Source organism: Sceloporus undulatus, chromosome 7, assembly GCF_019175285.1.
Source record: "Sceloporus undulatus isolate JIND9_A2432 ecotype Alabama chromosome 7, SceUnd_v1.1, whole genome shotgun sequence".
Taxonomy (NCBI): domain Eukaryota; kingdom Metazoa; phylum Chordata; class Lepidosauria; order Squamata; family Phrynosomatidae; genus Sceloporus; species Sceloporus undulatus.
Window position 1 is genome coordinate 14904909 of NC_056528.1, and position 20861 is coordinate 14925769.

Sequence of the window (20861 nt, forward strand, 5' to 3'; positions counted from 1 at the left end):
AATAATAATAATAATAATAATAATAATAATAATAATAATAATAATAATAATGGCAAAACCTTTTAGGCAATTTAGCTCGCGTGTTTCCTTTCGGTGTTGCAAAACAGCATTAGTAATCAGGCATTTCTGATGTTCCAGAAGTAGGACCCCATCACCTTCATCTTATTCTTAATGGATTTTATTTTATTGTATTTGTGTTTGTTTTGATATGAATCTCTGCTGCTGCTGCTGCTTCTTTTCCTGCTCCTCCTCCTCTTGTGCTGGAAGATAGTGGAAATAAGCAATCATCCAAATGTTTGTTTTCCAGACCAAATGGTTTCTCATTTTGGCTCCTTTAATCTTGCCTTCAAAGCCTCCTGTTTTCTCGGTCCATTTCCAATCCTGGTGCCAATCCTGGGTTTAGCCACTGGGTTCCTGTCCATCTGATACAAGCCACAAAGGAAAACGGAGGACCAATTTTTTGCACACCTCCTATTTCGTCTTTGTTTTCAAGCGACCAAAATGGGGCTTAAATGGAAACCTGTGTATTGTCCTTTAGATGTTTCTCTCGTTCGCATGGGAGTCATTTAGCTGCGCACACCACTTTACTTGCTGGAAATGATGCACAAAGCTGCCTTTGAACATGTCACCATTGGTCCATCTCAGCTGTCTGTCGACTGCTTTTGGCTCTTCGGGGATTGACTAAAATAGGAACAGACAATTTTGACTGGTTAGGAGAGGCAGTTTTCTTCCATGGAGCCCCCCCCCCCCACACACACACACACATATATGGAACCAATATATATGCAGTGCAGGGGAAAGTATACGGTAGGCTCTCCTCATCTGCTCGGACACTTCTCTAGGAATCTTAGGTCCTTCAGCACAACTCTATGGTCAATATCTGCCAGGCGTTGACCATAGAATTGCACCAGAGGACCTACAAGTACCTAGAGAAGTGTTCTCTCTGGGAATCTCTAGGTCCTTCAGCACATCTCTATGGCCAACATCTGTCAGACGCTGACCACAGAATTGCGCCAGAGGACCTAGGAACCTCTAGGTCCTCCAGCAGGACCTCTGGCAGACGTTGACCACAGAGTTGCGCTGGAGGAGATATAGATTCCTAGACTGCATGTATTAGTCAGATCCATGAATCTGCAAAAGTCAAAGCTGCAAATGTGGAGCCCTGACCGTCTTTCATTTATAAACTGACTCACCACTCCTGAATTCTTCTAGGAGAGATAGGCCTGATACAGACAGGCCAAAATAAAGCTGCTTGGAGTCACATTGCTAGTATACTGTTTAAATGATACATGTGTCCTAAGAGTCCAGAAGCCGCACCAAAGCCATGCTCCAGTCCTAAGGACTGGAGTGCAGCTTTGGTGCAGCTTCCAGACTCTTAGGACCCATGCATCATAGAAACACCATACCTCCAAAGTGACCTGAAGCAGCTTTATTTTGGCCTGTCTGTATAGGGCCATAGTTTACCTATTTAGAGGTCACTTGAACAGTTAGTGTGCATGAGTATGTGTATAAATATATCGTTCTGTAGATTTCCATTGTAGCTGCAGACTATAAACAGTACATCTGTTGGGAAGTGGGTGAGATTTTGCACTGTGGCATACTCTGGTTTGGGTCGCCAGGTAGCCAACCATGCCTCTTATGGGATGAACCCATTTTACTCCCTCGCCTTTCACATTTTCTGCCCCATCCCCAGCATTTAATATTCTGCGGCTCTCACATAACCTTTGCTTCTCAATAGGCACCTTGCTTGGCCTAAGTGTGAGGCCTGCAAGCCCTTTGTTTGTCCAAGAAGAAATTTGTTATTTTTGTTGTTATCATTATAGTCATCGTCACCTTTTTATTGTGAGCGACTTTCACTCTACCAACAAATATTTAGTCCTTGGCCCTCTGGGATTTGCTTCCCATGGTGACCTTGACAAATGTCATTTGAAACGGCAGCACTGCTATGAAGAATGTCGAGACGGTAGAAATAGCACCCTCTTACTCAGCGTATCTGTTTTCTGCTGACTGCAGGGACGAAAAAGAAGGCCATCCCTTATCTCTCTGTCCCTATCTCCAGTTTTAAATTCCTCCTCTTTCCGAGTCCAAGATCAAGTTTGTCTCGGCCTCCATCCCTTATTCCTATAATGCAAGCATTGATCTAAGCCCTTCTAAAGAATATACGCTAGATGTTTAACCTACAGTTCAGCCTTTTTAAAATCTTTATTTTTGAATCCAAGGAGTGTGTATGTGTGTTTGTGTGTGTGGAGAAGAGGGTTATCTCTGTACATTCGTTTTGCCTCTCCACTCACTCCTTGGCCTTTTTGTGGTCAACTGGGGAGGAATCCAGGAAAGCTTAAGATGTCTGTGGGATATGCATGCAGAGCGATCTCTGTGCAGATCCAGTTACTTATTTAAAAGGGCATTAAAGATTAAAATATCTCCTAACCCAACTACTGAAGCTGTGGTCCCAAGAGAAAGAAACACTTAGGGATAGTAAACGTACATAGAAGTGGGGAGAGCTGCTTGCTTAGGGACTGAGCTGCCCATAACTAAGCAATGAAACAAGATTAATGATCCCATGCATATAGATCGTGGCAAACTTAGATGATGATGATGATGATGATGATGATTATTATTATTATTTGGTAGGGTGAGGTTTCCACATTTTTGTCTGGTCTGATATCTACAATAGTCTCTAGGTCTGATATCTACAGTAGTCTCTGATCCCCAGAGGAGAAATGATCCCCAACTTCAAGAGAGCATGTTCTCTGCTCGTCTCTGCAGCAAGAATATTGGCTTAAGGATCCCATAACCATAGTTTCCTTCCAAGATAAAGCTGGAAGACAAGCTCAAAATGAGCTTTCCAGTATGGAGTCCAGCTTTCCCAATTTAGGCTTCCTAGCAAACGGTGATGATGTTGCATTGGAAATCAGGGGAGACAATCCGGGTATGCAAGGATATTTATGAACATCCCTTACGATTCTTCCATATTTATTTGGAAAGGGGAGAAAGAAACCTATGAGCCTATGGCATGTTCCCAACATCCAAGATGAGGTTTGTCCATGTCTGAAACTTGTGATGTTGTTGTTCCTTCCTATGGGAAAATTCACTCTGAGTGGTAATAGTGTCAGCTCTCCTTATCCACTGCCTTTTCATCCATGGATTCAAGCTATCCACAGCTTGAAAATATATTTTTTAAAAATGTATAAATTCCAAATAGCAAACTTTGATTTTCCATTTTATATAAGAGACACCATTTTACTGTGTCATTGTATTTAATGGGACTTGAGCATCCACAGATTTTGTTATCCACGGAGGGTCCTGGAACCAAACCCCAGCGGATAACAAGGACCCACTGAATGGTTTCCAAATCTTTTCCAGAGGTCAGCGAACGCTACATCTTACAACAACTATTTGTTCAGAGTTTATCTCCACAACCCATCCCTAGTTTCCTCCCCAAGTTTGAATAAATAATCTGTGCAAAACTTTGCTCTCCGGCCGACATACCAACCAGTCAGGAGAAAGCTCCTGCGGGGATGTATTGACTAAGGATGGATCGCCCACGATTATCCAGAAAGAATTATTGGCTGAGTTGGCTATTGATTTTCTCATAATTTCTCAGCCCTCCTTCAGCTTCGTGTCACCGGAGAGGCAGATCACAAATTGAACTGCGGCTGAATTGCGGCAGGATTGATTAAAGCTCATGGTAATTATTGCTTCTCTGTTGCTCAAGGAAGACGGATCAATGGTAGCAATAACCGATAGGGTTTTTAAAGGCAGTCTCAGGGAATGGGCACAAGGGCGTTCCCACTTGCACTGGTATGGGAGATATTTGGGAACAGCTGGATCAGGGCACACAAGTTGTCTGTGTGCCACCAGCTATCAATGTATTATAAGTGTGGCATAGTGGTTTGGATGTTGCACTTTGGAGACCAGGGTTCAATTCTCATCTCGGCCATGAAACTCACTGGTTGACCTTAAGAAATTATCTCGGTCTCAGGGAAAGCCAATGCTTATGAACAAATCTTGCCAAGAAAACCCCAACATGGGTTCGCCGTAGGCTTGTCATAAATCTGAAATGACTTCAAGGCTACTACAGAGTTAAGAGACAGAGTTACAATTTCATGCAGCCAATGATTTCTATCTGCTTCCCCCACCAGAATTTAGAAGACAAGCCAACCCTGCAAGGGCCAAAGTGAATCAAACCAGAGTTTCATATACTCACCAACCAGCTACTTGTTTAGGGAGAATATTAAAAGATAAAAAGAATCTTTTTTGCAGTTGGGAAATATTCTATGCAAAATTCACGCATGGATTTTGGGGCTGCATGTGCTATTTTTCTGCGCAGGAAACGCTTTCTCTGTAGAAAATTGTTGTTTTTCTGTGCAAAAAGAAAAAAAGAATGATTTTTAAGCACTAGAAGTCCCAAATTGTGAACTGTCTCAGGAAACTGTGCATGGTTCATACACTTCATGCTGCAGCTCTATGTTTTTGGAAACCAACACATTTCTTGCCAGAGAAGGAAACAAAAGTGCATTCCCTCCCTTGCTTCAAGTTTCTGGTTCCCGACAGTGGAAAACTGCACCTGGATAATGCATCTTGGTTAAAGAAAAGAGCACATGGTATTTCTCTGCCCCAGAAAAGCCACTAAACCCCATATTAGCCACCTCCTTCCCTCCAAGCCACCTCTGCCCTCATATCTGCAACCTGTCGGAGGGTGTTTGCTGCAGACTTTCCAACCTGCTTTGTTGAGTCCTTGCTCTTTGGCAAGAGCCCCAAAGCTTTTTGGCACACAGAATCCCTGGAGCAAGGATGAGGAAGTACTTGCAATTAAAGACCGAGGCACTTGAAAGTGTGAAATAGTTTGCAGATATTAAGTTAATCATGACGATACAGGTTTATTTAACCAATAAATATATTACCGTGAACCTCGAGTCAATGCCAGGAGTCCTCCTTCCGCTCAGCTCTGGTTTAAACTTGCAGCGAGGTTTGTTGCTCTGTCCTATTCTCAACCCTTTCAATCCCGCTCTCAAATTCTGGTTCTGAAATCTGGGGTGACCTTGGTCACTTTCCAGACCTTGAGTTGTTGCTTTGGAGGCAAACCTTAGTCTCATTTCAAGCCACCCTATATTTTCTCCTTTCATCCCAGTGGAAACACTTGGCCATATATTGAAGGAGAGCCAGAATAGTTTAGTGGTTTGAGCATTGGACTTTGGAGATCTGGGTTCGATTCCTTGCTTGGCTACGCAAGTCCACCTTGGGCATGTCACACACTCTCAGCCCCAGAAAACCCCAGGATAGGTTTGCCTTAGAGTCACCATAAATCAGAAATGACTTGAAGTCACACAACTACAACAACCACATGTACTGAAACGTGCCGAAATCTGGAGATAACCAATGTTTGGGTCAGGTTACTAGTCTTTAACAAAACTGGCGATGTTGTCATAACTTGGCTGGAGTGAGGGATTCTGGGAGTCGCAGTCCAACACGTCTGGGGGACCCAGGTCGAGAAAGGCTGCACTCCATTTTATTTGGCCCTTGGGTTGAAATAGGGAGATAAGGAGAGAAAGTGTGTTGTTGTTTTGTAAGTGTCTGCGCATGATTTGGCGTTGAAGAGGCTGAAAGCTAGAGACTCGTTCCTTCTATTTACCGATGCAACCGGAGTTAATTATATTTCATGTCACCGGTGGCCTGGTGTGGCCAAGTCCATAAGCAACAATGACAGGGACTGCCTGCTGATATATAGGGTTGTGATCACACATAAATGCATGCCTTCCCCCCTCCTCCCTTTCCCTTTTATTCTCCTTTTTTAAACAGAAAAAATGTCACAGTTTTATAACCTTGCCTGTGCTTGACAGGGGCTGTTTATAACCCGCGTTCGCGCATCTCCCGGTGCTGGTTGTGGCTCAGCTCATCTTCAGGAATGCCATAATGCATTTTTAATTGGGAGCTGTTGTTGAGCCACATTTATTATCTCCGCCGTGGCCTCCTAAGGGCTACTCTTTCTCTTGCTCCCCACTCCCCCATATCTTGTTCTTATTTTTCTCTCTCTCGGACGTGAAAGAAAATAAATAAGGGTGGAATTGGAGTGCTTGTTTAATAAGGGAGACTATTGATTGATGTTGCCGGATGTTTGCTTGCCTTAAACATTGGGGCCAGGCAGAGCTTGCTGGGAGAATGGGAAAAAGAGCTCGGAACACATTTTTTTAGCCAGGAGTCTTATAGTTGAGGATCAATGGCCCGTTACAGACGGGCCTTAAAGTGTGCACTCCGCGCATGCTAGGGTTAGAAAGGGGTGTCCTTTCCAGACGCCCCCAACCCTAGCACGCGCGGAGCGAACACAAAATGGTGGCAGCCGTTCCACACAGCCACCGCCATTACGACATCACGACCGTGTCGCCTCTATACAGGGCGGCGCGGAAGTGACATCATCACGCCATGCCAGGGTGCATAATGCCAGGGTGCATAATGCGCCTTTTCCCTGGCCGCAAAAGGAGCTCCGAAACGGAGCTCCTTTTGCCGTTTGCGTTGCTGGGCGCAGCCTTCAGATGGCTGCGCCCAGCAACGCAGAGGAGAAAGGGGCCAAGCGGCCCCTTTCTCCTCCTCTCTGCCACCGCAGGGTGTCCTTGGGGCTTGAAGCCCCAAGGACACCTCTTTCCAGGCTGCGGGGAAGAGCCCTTTTGCCACTTCACCACGGTCTGGAAAGCGGCGGATCGGGGCCTCAGCGGCTGCCGCTCTGACCACTGAGGCCCCGATACACCGGGGAAAGGTGCGCCTACAGGCTGCCCCAAAGGGGCGGTCTGTAATGCACCAATGTAACCACCAGGAGACCACAGCCTCAGCTGGGTAAGATTGGAAAGGATCTGTGTGGATCCTGAATCCTCAGTTGAATGCTCTTTGATGGTGACTTCTACAGAAGCTCCCTAGTTTTTTTGGTGGGCTTTTCGGTCCATGTGGCCATGTTCCAGAAGAGTTTATTCTTGACCTTTTGTCCGCATCTGTGGCTGGCATCTTCAGAGAATGCTGGTATGGAAGAGAGTGGTTGTGTGTGTGTGTGTGTGTGTGTGCGTGCGTGCGTGCACACACACACACTGTGTGGGATATATATATACCCAGGGTCAAAAGGATATATCTATATATCTATATCTCTATCTCTCTATCTATCTATACCCCACTCTCTTGCATACCAGCATTCTCTGAAGATGCCAGCCAAAGAGGATGGTGAAACATCAGGAATAAACTCTTCTAGAACATGCCCACATAGCCCCTAAAACCCACAAAAACCTATGGATGCCGGCCATGAAAGCCTTCGACTTCACAGAAGCTCCCTAGCTTTGGTCCTCCAGATCTTTCGGACTTCATCTTCCGGAAGCCCTATCCAGTTTGGCCAACAATCAGGAATTTTCTGGGAGCTGAAGTCCCATACATCTGGAGGATCCAAGTTTGCTCTAGGATGGCGATCCCAACCAAGCCATAGCCTTCACTGTTGCTGGCAGCATTCTCCATCTTAGAGTTACAGCTTTTATTTCAAGGCATTTGCCACCTGGATGCGCAAGAACTGAGCTGGTCTTTGCTGGAGAGATGAAGTCAGTCATTGGGGAGGTTCAGGGAGGACATTAAAGGTTGGATGGCAGGTGAGAGATCTTCATACTCTTTGACTTCTTTTGTGCTGAGAGATGTTTAAAAAAATCCCGCTTCCATGGCATCCATATTATTGAACTCATGATTATGCAACACAAATGAGAGCCCAGTAACCCAAGGCTTGGAGCTGAATCCATCCACCTCATGGCCCCAACCCAACTTTCCAGTGTTACTCTGATGGCCTGTTCCATAAAATGCCTCTTCTAGGACATAATTACTTGCAGTCAAGCTGAAACATGGTGATATCTTTGCTCTTTTCGCCTCTGGCCCTGCCATCCACTCACATATGGGCCCTGGGAGAACTTCTCTGAATTGCAATTTGACCTCGGGGTTGGAAAATGTTCCCTGGCATTGCATTAACAACTCCCGGGAGCTTGGACGCCTTACCTGTTTTGCAGGGCTGAGCGCAGAGGGTCAGATGCATAGGTCTTCAAGCAATGACCATTGTCCTTGTACCAGGCCCAGGGAGACTGTAAAATCTTTCTTCAAGCGCAGAGGCCATTGAGCGATGCTGCTTTGCCTGCCATTACCGCTGGTCTCAAAATAATGTACGCCTTTAGAAAGGGAATTTTGGACGGGGCGGCATTGCTTGGGATCACAGCTTTTGCTATCATTTTGGCAATGTGAATCATAGACTCATAGAGCTGGAAGAGACTTCCAAGGGCCATCCAGTCCAACCCAGTTCTGCCATGGAGGAATACATAATCAAAGCTCTTCTGAGAGATGGCTATCCAAAGAAGAGTCCACCATACTCCAAGACAGTATATTCCACTGTGGAACAACTCTTACCAACAGTACATTCTTCCTAACGTTGAGGTGGAATCTCTTTTCTTGTAGTTTGAACCCATTGCTCCATATCCTAGTCTCTGGAGCAGCAGAAAGCAGCTTCTCCTTCCATATGACTTCCATTCCAATATTGAAACATGGCTACCATGTCACCTCTTAACCTTCTCTTCTCCAGGCTATACATACCCAGCTCTGTCAGCTGCTCCTCATAGGGCTTGGTGGTTTCGAGACCTTTCACCACTTTGGTCACTCTCTTCTTCCCATAATGTTTACCTTTGACTGATCTCCTCCTACTCTTCTCTATGCAGTGCCCTGAGGAACTGAGACCCATGAAGGATGGCACCGGCTGCTATGACTACTCCAAAGGGATTGACTGCTCTGATGGCTTCAACGGCGGTTGCGAACAGTTGTGCCTCCAGCAAAGCCTCCCTCTACCTTCAGAACCTCTGTCCAGCACCATCCATATGTTCTGCGGGTAAGTCGCTGGCCTTTGCCTTGGCATCAGGCCTCCAAACTGAACAGATTGCAACCCCTGGGGTCACTTAAAGTGGTGTCAAACTGCATTTTCTATATCTCAGACGCATCTGAGGAAGTAGATCACGTCTACAGGTGAAGGTTTTCCCCTTTCCATTCACCTTACTCTGGCAGCTGCTTTAACTCGAAGGCAAAGGAGCAGCAGGCAGGGGCTGCGTTACACACATTTCTTTGTCATGTGTATTCAGGCCTTTATTAAAGGGCTCATTAAGTTTATTTTGTGGAATTAAAACCCTCTGCCCTGATTGCAGTGTTCAGTATTTGCTGAATTTGAAATATTTACAGCGTGGGATGAATATTAATCGGAGAAGTGTTTTTGGGGAAAGACAGAAAAAGACGCTTTGGAGGAGCTGAATTATTGGTAGAAAAGCCCAAATACAAGAAGGCGATTCTTGCTGGCAATATGATCCAGCCCCTACCATCTCCATCTCCACCTCAAAAATACCAAAGCACCAATGTTTTGCCCCTGGATGGTCTCCGATGCCCTTTGTGGAATGTGGGGGCATTTTTGCCATGCTTTTAAGGCCCCCCTGGGACATTTTAGACCCAGAATAGCCATTTTTTCCCCAGTTTGCTTCTAGACAAAAAAAAAAAAAAGGCTTTTCCTGGGTCTAAATTGCATTTGGGGGCAAGAACAGTTTTGGCCCCTGCGGCCACATGTGGCCCATGGACTGCATATCTGGATCTCTGAACCACTGCTAATGTTGTTTGCTGGACCTTGGTTGTAGTAGATCGTAGAACAGGTAAGTGTATGATAACCCTAGATTCTTCTGATGCCTCGTTCCTATATACAAACAGAAGAGAGCACCTCTTTGCTCCCTTGTGTTACTTAGCTCCTTCTGTCCAGGAAGCAATGGGAAAACTCTATATCACTTCCCCGTTCCACCCAATTTCCCCTGGATCTTTATTCTTTTTGCGGCTTCGTCTCATGCCAGCTGCTGCTGTGTCTCAATGCCATCCTGACCTTCAGAGGCACAGGACGGGTAGATTTGCTCAGCGGCGAAGCAGGTTCCTAGAAGTAACTCCAAGGAACATCTGTCAATTCCTGACACATCCAGGTGCTCAGACAGCGGAGGAGATTTGTGCTGTGTGCCAGCCCTTTGTAGATCCCTGGGGATTTGGGTTCATCAACTACTTTGTTGTGTGTGTTGCTTTATTGTCCAGAATAGGGAAGAAGGGGTAAAGAGGAGTGTGAATTCCATGGAAGAATAACCGGCTCCAGTGAAGGGCGTTGGAGCAACCATCTTAGCAAAAGATTTCCAGTGCAACCAGGGATTGGAGGCAAATTTCACATTGATAGGATAGGAGCACAAGAATTGACACTTCAGTCTGGCTAGATATCTACCTGTCTTGCTATCTAGCTATCCATCCATCATCTATCTATCCAACCATTCTCTTGTCCATCCTTATAAGATTTGTGCCAGTCACAAGGATTTTGTTGGATGAATTAATAGTCAACCAGCAAAAACTGGGGCTGATGTGAGTCTCTTTGGGAACCGTTTTTTGATAAGCTCTCGAGAATCTGGAGCGTTTTTTTAAAATTAAAATGTGAATGATAAATGAATGTTGTTAATCATTGTGTGTTTTGGTTCCCAGCTGCGTGGAGGAATACAAGCTGGCGCCCGACGGCAAATCCTGCCTCATGCTGTCAGATGTCTGCGAAGGGTCCAAGTGCCTCAAGCCGGACGCAAAATTCAACGACACCCTTTTTGGAGAGATGTTGCATGGCTACAACAACCGGACGCTCCACGTCAACCAAGGGCAAGTCTTCCAGATGACGTTCAGGTAGGTCATCCTTTGCCTCCCACCACCAGCCTTGGTCATTTCAATGAAATCTGGATGAAGTTTCTTCTTAAATCGGTCTGACTGGAGCGATTAAAACCCATCATGTCTTTATGCTGAAGGTCTAGGATTTCAAGTCATAGCATCATTCCTTTTCTTTCCCTTGTAGTCGAAAGCAGACGTTCGGTTTTAAGAAGAGGGCGATATTTGGAAAACATGCAATGAAATAAATACCCAGATGTCTCTGTTCCTTTTAAATGGACAGAGCATGGCCAGATGTCCTATCCGCAAAGGAAGACAAGGCACCACAAATGTCAGACGTTCCAGAAAAAAATGTAGGAGATTGCCAAATAAAAACTAAAAACATACAGATGTAAATTTCACGCTTCCTAGTCATGCTCAAAATGGAGGACATTTTTGAAATTCCTCCTGGACAGAAGGTTGAAAGGTAGAACACGTCCCGGAAAAGGAAGACATGTGGTCACCCTAAATGGCCAGAGCTTACTAGATTTGGACCAGATGGGTTTATTTTTAGGAACTCAGTCCATGGAGTTTCTTTTTTTGATTCAAAAGGAAGCAGGACTCCCATTCCTTAGCCAGCCCCGGGACCTAGAGGACTTGATTCTCTCCTCCTTGGTGTTTTAAAAATGTGATTTTGCTTAATGAATGCAGTTGTTGAGTTTCACTCTTGGACACAGCCTGCCATAGGAGTGATAGAGGGCGCTATTAGAAGCCCTCCGAGCCTTTTGCTGATACAGCAAACCCATTCTCCCCTGTCCTTTCCAGGAGAGGAAGGTTGATGATGCTGCAAATCTTTAGGCTACGCTTGTCGCAAAATGCATTGTCTTGCTCTTCTCCAGCTGCCTGGAGTGATCACTGGATTTTTGAATCCTATGGAGAATAATTAGGGAGAAATTCCAGAGAAACGTCTGCATTAATCTGTAGCATCCCCCCCCCCCAAAAAGGGGGGAAATACATAGAAACATCTCTGCAAAGTGGGTTGGCTGAGCAAGCTGCCCAAGACGTATCCTATGAGTTTCATAGCGCATTGTGCTGTTATTTATTCTTTTATTTATTTAAAGATAAGTCGTGCTTTTACGTGAAAGAGGATTTCAGGACCAAGTATGTAGGAATGAAACATTCAGGATAACAAACAAAGCAATCTGCCTCAACTACTCTGTAGGACCAGGGTTGTGAATCTGGCTCTACAGGTCCCTCATTCACACTACGTAATGAACCAATTTTTTCATTGGATCATTTCAAATCAATGGAGCATTTCAACACCAAATAGATATCCAGACTATTGGTGGCTGCAATTGAACCTGCCCATTTCAATTTAACCCACTTCACGTTCACATTAACAGTTGGATCGATTCAAAATGGTGTCTCCATGAGCGAAATCACAGGGATGATCGCACCACAGGGAACCGAATCCAACCGACAACACGTTTGCACTTGTGTTGAACCGCATCGTTTTAAATTGGATTTGAAAGTACTGATTTAAATGGGTTTAGTGCTGCCTCCTCCCGCAAACCACATTGGAGAAATTCGGCACCAGTGTGAACAAGAGTCCTTTAAAGAGGTTTAAGCCATTTTGAAAACCAGTTCATTATATAGTATGAATGAGGTCCAGGTGTCATGGAACTCCATCTCCCATCAGCAATATGCACCATGATGAAGAGTGATGGGAGCTGTAGTCCCCAAGTTTCTTCATTTTTACTCTAGAGTTTCCTTTCTCAGTTCACAATTTTATCTTTCTGTCCCGCTACTTTCCTTGCGCAGAGAGAAATAAAATTGACATTTCTTCCTAGGGGCTGCTGGGTTAATAAGCCGCATAGATTTGTCACTTTATCCAAGAGTGCTTTGTTTCCTAGTTGTTGAAAATGACTCTCTCCTTCCACGGTGCGCACTACATCTGGAGTCTCTATGGCTGTTGTTGGTTGGGGCTTTGGTGGAGAATTGCCATTGCATCCCTCTGTAACAAAGAAGGGAAGAAGAGAGGTTTAATGGAGGATAAATTATTAACCGAAAGATGTAATTTCCCCCAATTTTCAAAGACACTTGAGAACCTCTCTGCGCATCAAGGGTGCCAGCTGTTGGAGAAGCCCTTAATTTGGTGCATGCGAAACATCGCAGGATGCTGCCTAATTTGGGGGATTAAAAGCCCCCGTTTTGACAACCCAAGAGCAGGAACGCATTGCCAGAACAGGGGGATGCATATTTTACAGGGATTTGTCACCGCTTTGGATGCCTTGACTAGATGGATGAGTCAGAGTGCTTCCTCTGCCTTTGCAGCGTCAGGGTCCATAATAAATAGGCTAGTCTCTCTCTCTTGAGTGCACAAAAGTGTGTGTGGCAAAAACCAAAGCACTGGATGCTGGGGATATTTTGCCAGGTATCGTTGTGGGCAATGCCTTGTACCAGATCAGACCATAGGCATCTCTTCCTCAGTGTTGTGCAAACCAGTTTTTGCTCTCCTTTGTTGTTGTTGTTGTGTGCCTTCATTTCCAACTTATGGAGGCCCTAAGGTGAACCTATCATAGGGGTTTTTGGAGGTTGAGAGTGTGTGACTTGGCCAAGGTTACCCAGTGGGTTTCTGCATGGCCAATTCAGGGATTCACCTAGCTCCTCCAAACCTTAAGGGTCTCTTCGGAGAGGAGACCTTTACACAGATCCATCAGATGTAGGATAAAGACACAAGGGGGAACCCAAAGAGAAATGCTTCCAATCTTCACGTAATTTGCTTGCCTGCTTGGAAGACGCTTCCTCCTCCATCGAACTTGAAAAATTTGGCACGGGGAAGGAATAGAAATTTTGCAAACGTTGGGTTCCACTCATTATTATTTTTTCCCCTCTCTCCCCCATCTTTAGAAGTTAATCCGGCTTTTCCGATCCAAAGTGTCAAGCTTTTGTTTCAAGCAGAGTTATGTTAACGTTGTCAGGCTTCATGTCGGGTCATTGAACCGACAGAGGAAGGAATTGTCATAATATTGATGGGAGGTTTTGGCAAGTTAATTTCAAGGCTGTCGCTTGGCATCTCCCTTGCTGTTGCTTCTTAATAAAGAAAACCTCCGCAATGATTACGGGTCACAGATGATGGCTGGGAAGCAACCCTTGCGAAGTTGGACATGGCAAGCAAATGTTTTCTGTTTCTTCCTTGGTCATCACTCTTTTTATTCATCCATCCTGGACACTGCTGTGGATGATCAATATCTCAAGCAGAGTTTGGGAGACTGAATAGATATTGTTGAATTCGGAGACATAGCCATATTATGATGGAACATCAGTACGCAAAAGGATCTTGTAGCACCTTTGAGACTAACTGGCCAAAAGAAGTTGTAGCGTAAGCTTTTGCAGACTTGGTCTACCTCCTCTAATGCAAATCTGTTATGGGTTTGGGTTTTGGAGTAAGCGTCACTTTGAGGGTTATTTTTGTTTCACCACAACAGATACTATGGTCATAGGTTTAAGCCGTAACATTTTGGCAACTGGAGAAAGAGACTCATTTGTGTTTCTGCTTATGTTTCATCCTCTCCTGCCCTTTAGTGAATTTTTTGAGTTGTTGTCACCCAGCGAAGGAAATCTTGGCCAGTGAATCGTATGAGTTTTAATTGATTAAATCTGCATTAATGAATTTATGAATACAATAATAGTTTGTGGTGGGAGAAAGAAAAGAAACTATCTATTGAGGATACTTGTCTGCATTGAAGAAGACACTGGCTGCTGCAGAAATGGAGAAGTAAAGCAATTTGACACCATGGTTCAGTGCTATGGAATTCTGGGATTTGTAGTTTTGTGATCTTTGTAGCCTTCTTTCTCCAAGAGCTCTGGTGCCACAACAAACTACAGTTCCATAGCATGGAGCTGTGAGAGTTAAGGCACTGCCAAACTGCATTAGTTATGCCATGCAGATTAGACCACTGAGGCCATGAAGCCTCTGGAGAAGTTGTTGTTGTGTGCCTTCAAGTTGTTTCCAATTTATGGTGACCCTAAAGAGAACCTATCCTGGGGTTTTGTTGGCAAGATTTGCTCAGAAGAGGTTGAGGCTGAGAGAGTGTGACTTGCCCAAGGTCACCCAATGGGTTTCATGGCCAAGTTGGGGATTGAACCCTGGTCTCCAAAATCCAACATCCAAACCACTGCGGCCATTGTTCTTTTTGTTCATGCAAACATGCTGTAGGCTGGCATTTTTCCACCTGCCCCTGCTCCTGATGTATTCCCAAACTTTGGTCCTGCAAGTGTTTTGGACTTCAGCTCCCAGAATCCCAGGCAGCTTGGTCAAGAATCAGGAATAATGGGAGCTGAAGTCCAAAACTTCTGGAGGCCCAAGGTTTGGGAATCACTGGACTAGATGCTCCCAGTGTAAGGATGCTTTGTTAATGTGTATGCTTACTGTACACTGAGATCTGGTTATAGATAATGGGGTTTGATTTAAGGAGTGGATGGCCCTAGAGTGACAGAGAGGCCTTGGGAGCATCTTGGCCCCTGTCTCTCCCAGCTCTGTAGTTCTCCGAAATGTTTTATCTCTCCAACGTATTGACCGACCCTGGCAGAGAGCACCCTGCAATTCACATCTAGGGATGGAAATCAGCTCTCTTAGATCATTGAGGACATTTTGAATAGCTCTTGGGGGATATTAAACGTAAAGCATGCAACAACATTAGATTAATTTCATTGATTTTCAAAAGAGGGGGTCTTTCGATACACCTGCATGTATAAAGAATAATTGCTCTGTTTATTATTCCTGCCCTGGAGAGCTCTGCGTTCCTCAGCACCTTGAATAGCTTGTTTACCTCTTACCCTTCAGCTTGGCATAATAGATAGATCTGCTTTCCTGGGGCTGACTTCTATTTCATTCCCTTTTTATTATTGGCTTTGTCTGCAATTCTATTACCTGTTCAGAGCTCGAAAGCCTCCAGACATATTGGTTGGGAGGTAATGACGGCGAGGATTTTTTTGAACCCAGGCTAATGGCTCTGAAATGCACGCCGTGCCCAAGAAGACTGGCATGCCGGCTGGAGCAAGAAATGCAACCCCCTTTTGCCATTTCGCGTTGCTCCGGTGGCAATTGGGCGGCCCACTTGTTATGCACGCTCATGCAGGGAAATTCAAAGGCGCGTGCAGAAAAACAAAGGCCTCACGCCATCCGAGAACGTGGCATTCGTTCCTTGCAATCTATTTTGGAGACGTGCTGGGTCCCCTGCCATCCCCAACGCCTGTTTAAGATAATTTGGCCTTTGCATCTTCTCTGCATGCAGATGAGTCCCGCAAGGTCACCAAGCTCTGATGCAAAAACACAAGTGGGCAAATGCTGTGCCTGAGTTCATCTTCGACGTTATTAAGACTGCGAAGACTCACGGATCATCTCCTTTCTTTGTTATAACTGCTACATTTTTATCCGTTGCAGTGATTCCCAAACTCTAGTAACTCACCTTCCTTGCAATGAGTTTAAAGTAACCCCATGGCTCTACACCTTTCCCCTGGGAGCCACCATGGAGCAGTGGTTTGAGCATTGGACCACAACTGTGGAGACCAGATTTCGATCCCCAGCTTGGCCACAAAACCCTCTGGGTGACCATAGGTAAGTCACACAGTCACACTCTCTCAGCCTCGGAGGAAGGCCATGGCAAGCCTCCTTTGAGCAAATCTCGCCAAGGAAACCCCAGTATAGGTTTGCCTTAGCATTGCCACATTTCAGAAACAACTTGAAGTTTCTTCAGAGGGGGTTTGCCATTGCCATTTTCTAAGGCTGAGAGAGTGTGACTTGCCCAAAGTGACTCAGTATATTTCCGTGGCTGAGCTGGGATTCAGTGCAGAAAGAAAGAAAGAAAGAAAGAAAGAAAGAAAGGGTAAATGTAATGTTTTCTTTTTATTGATAACAGATTTATTTCTGTTTGGCTGTTTGCGAGTTTTTCTGCTTCGGTGATTTGTGTCAGGTTGGAGGGCAATGGATCAAGCGAAATGAATAGATGGAATAGCGGCTTGGAGTAAGACAGGTGTATGTGCCTTTCATAAATTAAATATCTCAGCAGTTATTTTTTACGATCTCTCGCCTAGTGTTAGTTGTTTCACTGTATTGCTTTTAAATAATTGTAGCTGATTTATTCATTATTATGACATTTTATTGTGTGCGTTTGACATTTACTAGCAGTCCTGCATCTCTGTGTGTGGATAATTGTCGGTGGGCGGGCGGGTAGATGGATGGAAGGAAGGAAAGAAAAGAAAAGAAAAGAAAAGAAGGAAGAGCGAGCTCTCAATAGCTTCAAGCTACAGAGAGAGAATCTAAGTTATAACTAAAATCTGCCCACAAATATGTAAGACAAAACAATGGCCACAGACTGGAAATGTTCAATATACATTCACATCTTCAAGAAAGGGGACACCAGGGAATGAAGCAACCACCAGACCATTGCATTAATCTCCCATGCAAAGAAAGTTATGCTCAGAATTACATTCACTATATGTGCCTTCAAGTTGCTGCTTGACTTTGGCGACTCGATGAATTTCATAGGGTTTTCTTAAGCAAGGAGTACGCAGAGGTAGTTTTGCCGGCTCCTTCCTCTGAAATATTGACCACAGCACCTAGAATTCATTGGCGCTCTCCCATCCAAGGACTAACCAGTGCTGATCCAGCTTGGCTTCCAAGATCAGACAGTATCCAGTGCTTTTGGCATATTTGTATGGAGAAACACCAGCTGTTCAAACTTGGTTGAGGAAATGAAGAGGCATGCAGGATCATATTGCGAGCCGAAAGAGAATATAGCTGAAATATACACGGTCAGAGGATTTAAACAAGAAATCCGATCCAAATGCTAATTTGAAAATGGTTAAAAACACATTCAAATCATAAGAAAAATGACAGGAGATCCCATTAAAAAGGGGTCCTTCTGTGCAGCCAGTCAGAAGAGGAAAGCTTGATCTTGCAACCTACCAGTCTGCATCTGGAAAATTGCTTTATTATCAAGAATTGGCCAAAACAATTCAGGAACATTTCCTAGAAGGAGAACATCCTTCCTCTTTCTATCCAAGAAAACTGGCAAATAAAAATATTAATGGTTTTCCCATCCGCACATTACAGTCTCAACGCTTCCCTCTCTCCATCCACCTTTGCCTCACCATCGCACAAAGCGAGTCTCTTCAGCAGATGTTTGTAATCTGCTCAGCGGGTGAAAATAGTCATTATCTTGTTAGCTTGCTGTGGTGAAGGAAGTCCAGATTTGCATTTCTACAGATAATCACTGAGCAAGCAGACAAAGGGAAAGCCTTTCTCATCCAACAACCCTAATTGGCCTGAGCATGGATCCACCAGTGGAGCAACACATGCACGCACTCATCGCCATATTCCTATCGCACACACCCCTTGCCACATTTGCACCTACATTGCAGAAATAATCCAGTTCGATGCCACTTGAACCGTCATGGCTTCATGCTGTGGGATTCTGGGAATTGTAGTTTGCTCTGGCACCAGAGCTCTCCGGCAGAGAAGACTAGAGTCTCACATGAGGTCTTGCTCATGAGCTTGGTTAGTAGTCACTAGAAGAAGGCCATGGAGGAGTCCCTTTGGCTCTGATCTAACATGGCTCCACATCCATCTTTAAGCAATTCCCTCTCTGTATATAACTATACAGAACCAAAAAAAACCATGCAGGAAATTGGATTCTCGTTGTGCAAAGTGTTTCCATCGCACCTCCGAATTCAGGATGTCGGTCTTGAAGGCTGAGCCTTCGACGGGAAATAGGCAGAGATCCTTGTCTGTTGTGAAAATGCTTGATAGGGCTCAAATCGGACGAGAGCGGAGTCTGAAAAAGGTGTGAGACGTCCATCACAGAAGGTGAAGCTACCTCTGGGTCTAATGTACATGACGGCAACCTTTATAAAAGACCGGGCCTCTCCTTGTTTAAGAGTTAAAGTGAAACTGAGGTTCTTATGAGGTTTAGCTGAGGTCTGAGAATGTCTTGACAGATTTGGAGTAAGGTTTGGACAGATCTTCATGAATGGAGATGGAGAAGCAGATGGAGGACCTTGACATAAATCCTTTTCATATAGGGTTGCCATTCATCCCAGAAAACTGGGGAAAACCTGGATTGAAAGGCCTGAAAATATGCAACAAAACAATGTTAAATGTCAAAATGTGGTGTGTGTGTGTGTGTGTGAGTGATTTTTTGGGTGTCTGTGTGTGAGGGATAATCCTCCCAATCCAGTCCTGTATACTTTTGATCCAGTTCTGCGGAAGAGAATTATGGCAACATCTATGTATTAGATGCGTTGCTGCTGTTGTTGTTCTTGTGTGCCTTCGAGTCGTTTCCAACTTACGGTGACCTTAAAGCGAACATATAAAGGGGTTTTCATGGCAAGATTTGTTCCGAGGAGGTTTGCCATGGCCTTCCCTCTAAAGCTGAGAGCATGTGACATACCTAAGGTCAAGCCACACTACCTTCTCTCTACTAAATCAGTACAACTTTTTACGACAGCCAAGTCTTTCTATAGCCCCAATGCCGAGAGAGAGGTTGTCGCAGCCTCCGGATCCAGCTTCCTTGCCGATACGGTCTGAACTTTATTACCGGAGATAGCTCTCTCTCTCTCTGCATTTCTATCTCTCTTTCTTCCTTGGACAGTCAAGGGATGATGCAGTTTCTGGCACGAGGCAGAAATAGCTGACCTAGGAGGTCCTTACTGTCTCTAACTTTTTATGATTCTAATTTTAACCTGGGATTATTGCACAGTTACTCCCCATTATTAAGCAATGTGGCAGAAATTGGTTTTACAATTATAATAATAACTGAGATTTATTAAGCACCTTGCCTCTCCTTCCCTTGGGAAGCCAAAGTGCTTTCTTTGTCTTTATCTCCCAACCCTGCCTCCCATATTTCGTTTTGCTTTTCTGGAAGAACGAGATGAACTTTGCTGTTGGCTGCGGCTGTTGTTGCTGTTGCTGTTGTTGTGTGCTTTCAAGTCGTTTCTGACATATGCCAACCCTAAGGTGAACCTATTATGGGGCTTTCTTGGCAAGATTTGTTCGGAGGAGGTTTGCCATGGCCTCCCCCTAAGGCTGAGAGAATTTGACTTGCCCAATATCATACAATGGGTTTTCATGGCTGAGCCAGGATTTGAACCTTCATCTAGAGTCATAGTCCAACGCTCAAGCCACTACACCACACTAGCTTGTCCTTAGGGTCTCCATAAGTCGGAAATGCTTGGAACAACAACCTGCCTAACAAATCATGCGCTGATCTTCCATGACTGGTTGTAGTGCAATTCTACACCAATGTTTTTATTTGATTCCTGAAAGTCTGGAGTTGTTTAGCGTCTCTGGAATCATCATTACTTATCAGTTATGAAATTAAATGGATTTAACAGCATATATTTTCCCATCCAAATCCATAGTTCAGAGGAGAAAAAAAAGCCCATACACAACATGAACCGGATTCTGTTGTTTCCATGCTGCATATCTCAACCCTTCCTTCCTGACAGTATGTGTCCTCTTGATCCGACCACCGTGAATTGCAAACTCTTTGAATTTTCAAAGGCTAACATAACGCTGGATGAGTAACATACAGCCCACCCTTAGATATATTTAACCACCTAATTCTGAAGAAGAGTTCTGCAGAAATGCAAACATTTGCTTCATTTGAGCACGAATTGACCCAACGAAAGTTTCTCCCCTCTGCATGTTCCATGGAGCCATTTCTCCAGCAGTAGTTTATTGAATATCTTTCACATTACACAGTTTTGACACTTGGATACCACTAACTATCATGGGCTCATCCTAGGGGTATGCAGGAATTTGCAGCTTCGTAGGGTATTTGTATGTCTGCACCAGAGAGTCCTAGTGTCTCATTGAAATACAAATCCCAGGATTCTTTAGGAGACAGCCATAGTAAATAAAGTTGTACCATAGTGCTACAATTTTGTAGTGTGAAAGAGACCTTGGCCTGCACCAGTGGCTTTCCAGGTGCTGTTGGCCTGCAGTTCCCATCATTCCTTGCTTCTCCTTGCAGCATTTGAGACGGATGGCCATTGCAATCCAGAAACAGATGACTATCCACTCCATTTGCAGACTAGAAAGTACAGTAACATGCGGAGGGAAACACATTGCCCAGTCTCTATCTGCAACCCATCTCCACTTCATTTGCAGA

At 44.7% G+C, this 20861-nt stretch overlaps 1 protein-coding gene across 2 annotated transcripts in view; it reads left to right on the top strand.

Moving 5' to 3' along the window:
* Positions 1-20861, top strand: part of ASTN2 (astrotactin 2) — a 320421-nt gene that overhangs the window by 205538 nt on the left and 94022 nt on the right. For both annotated transcript variants that reach the window (XM_042479280.1, XM_042479282.1), the window contains exons 12-13: positions 8718-8884; positions 10540-10728. In XM_042479280.1, coding sequence (XP_042335214.1) covers positions 8718-8884; positions 10540-10728 — 356 coding nt within the window. The remainder of the gene's footprint in view (positions 1-8717; positions 8885-10539; positions 10729-20861) is intronic.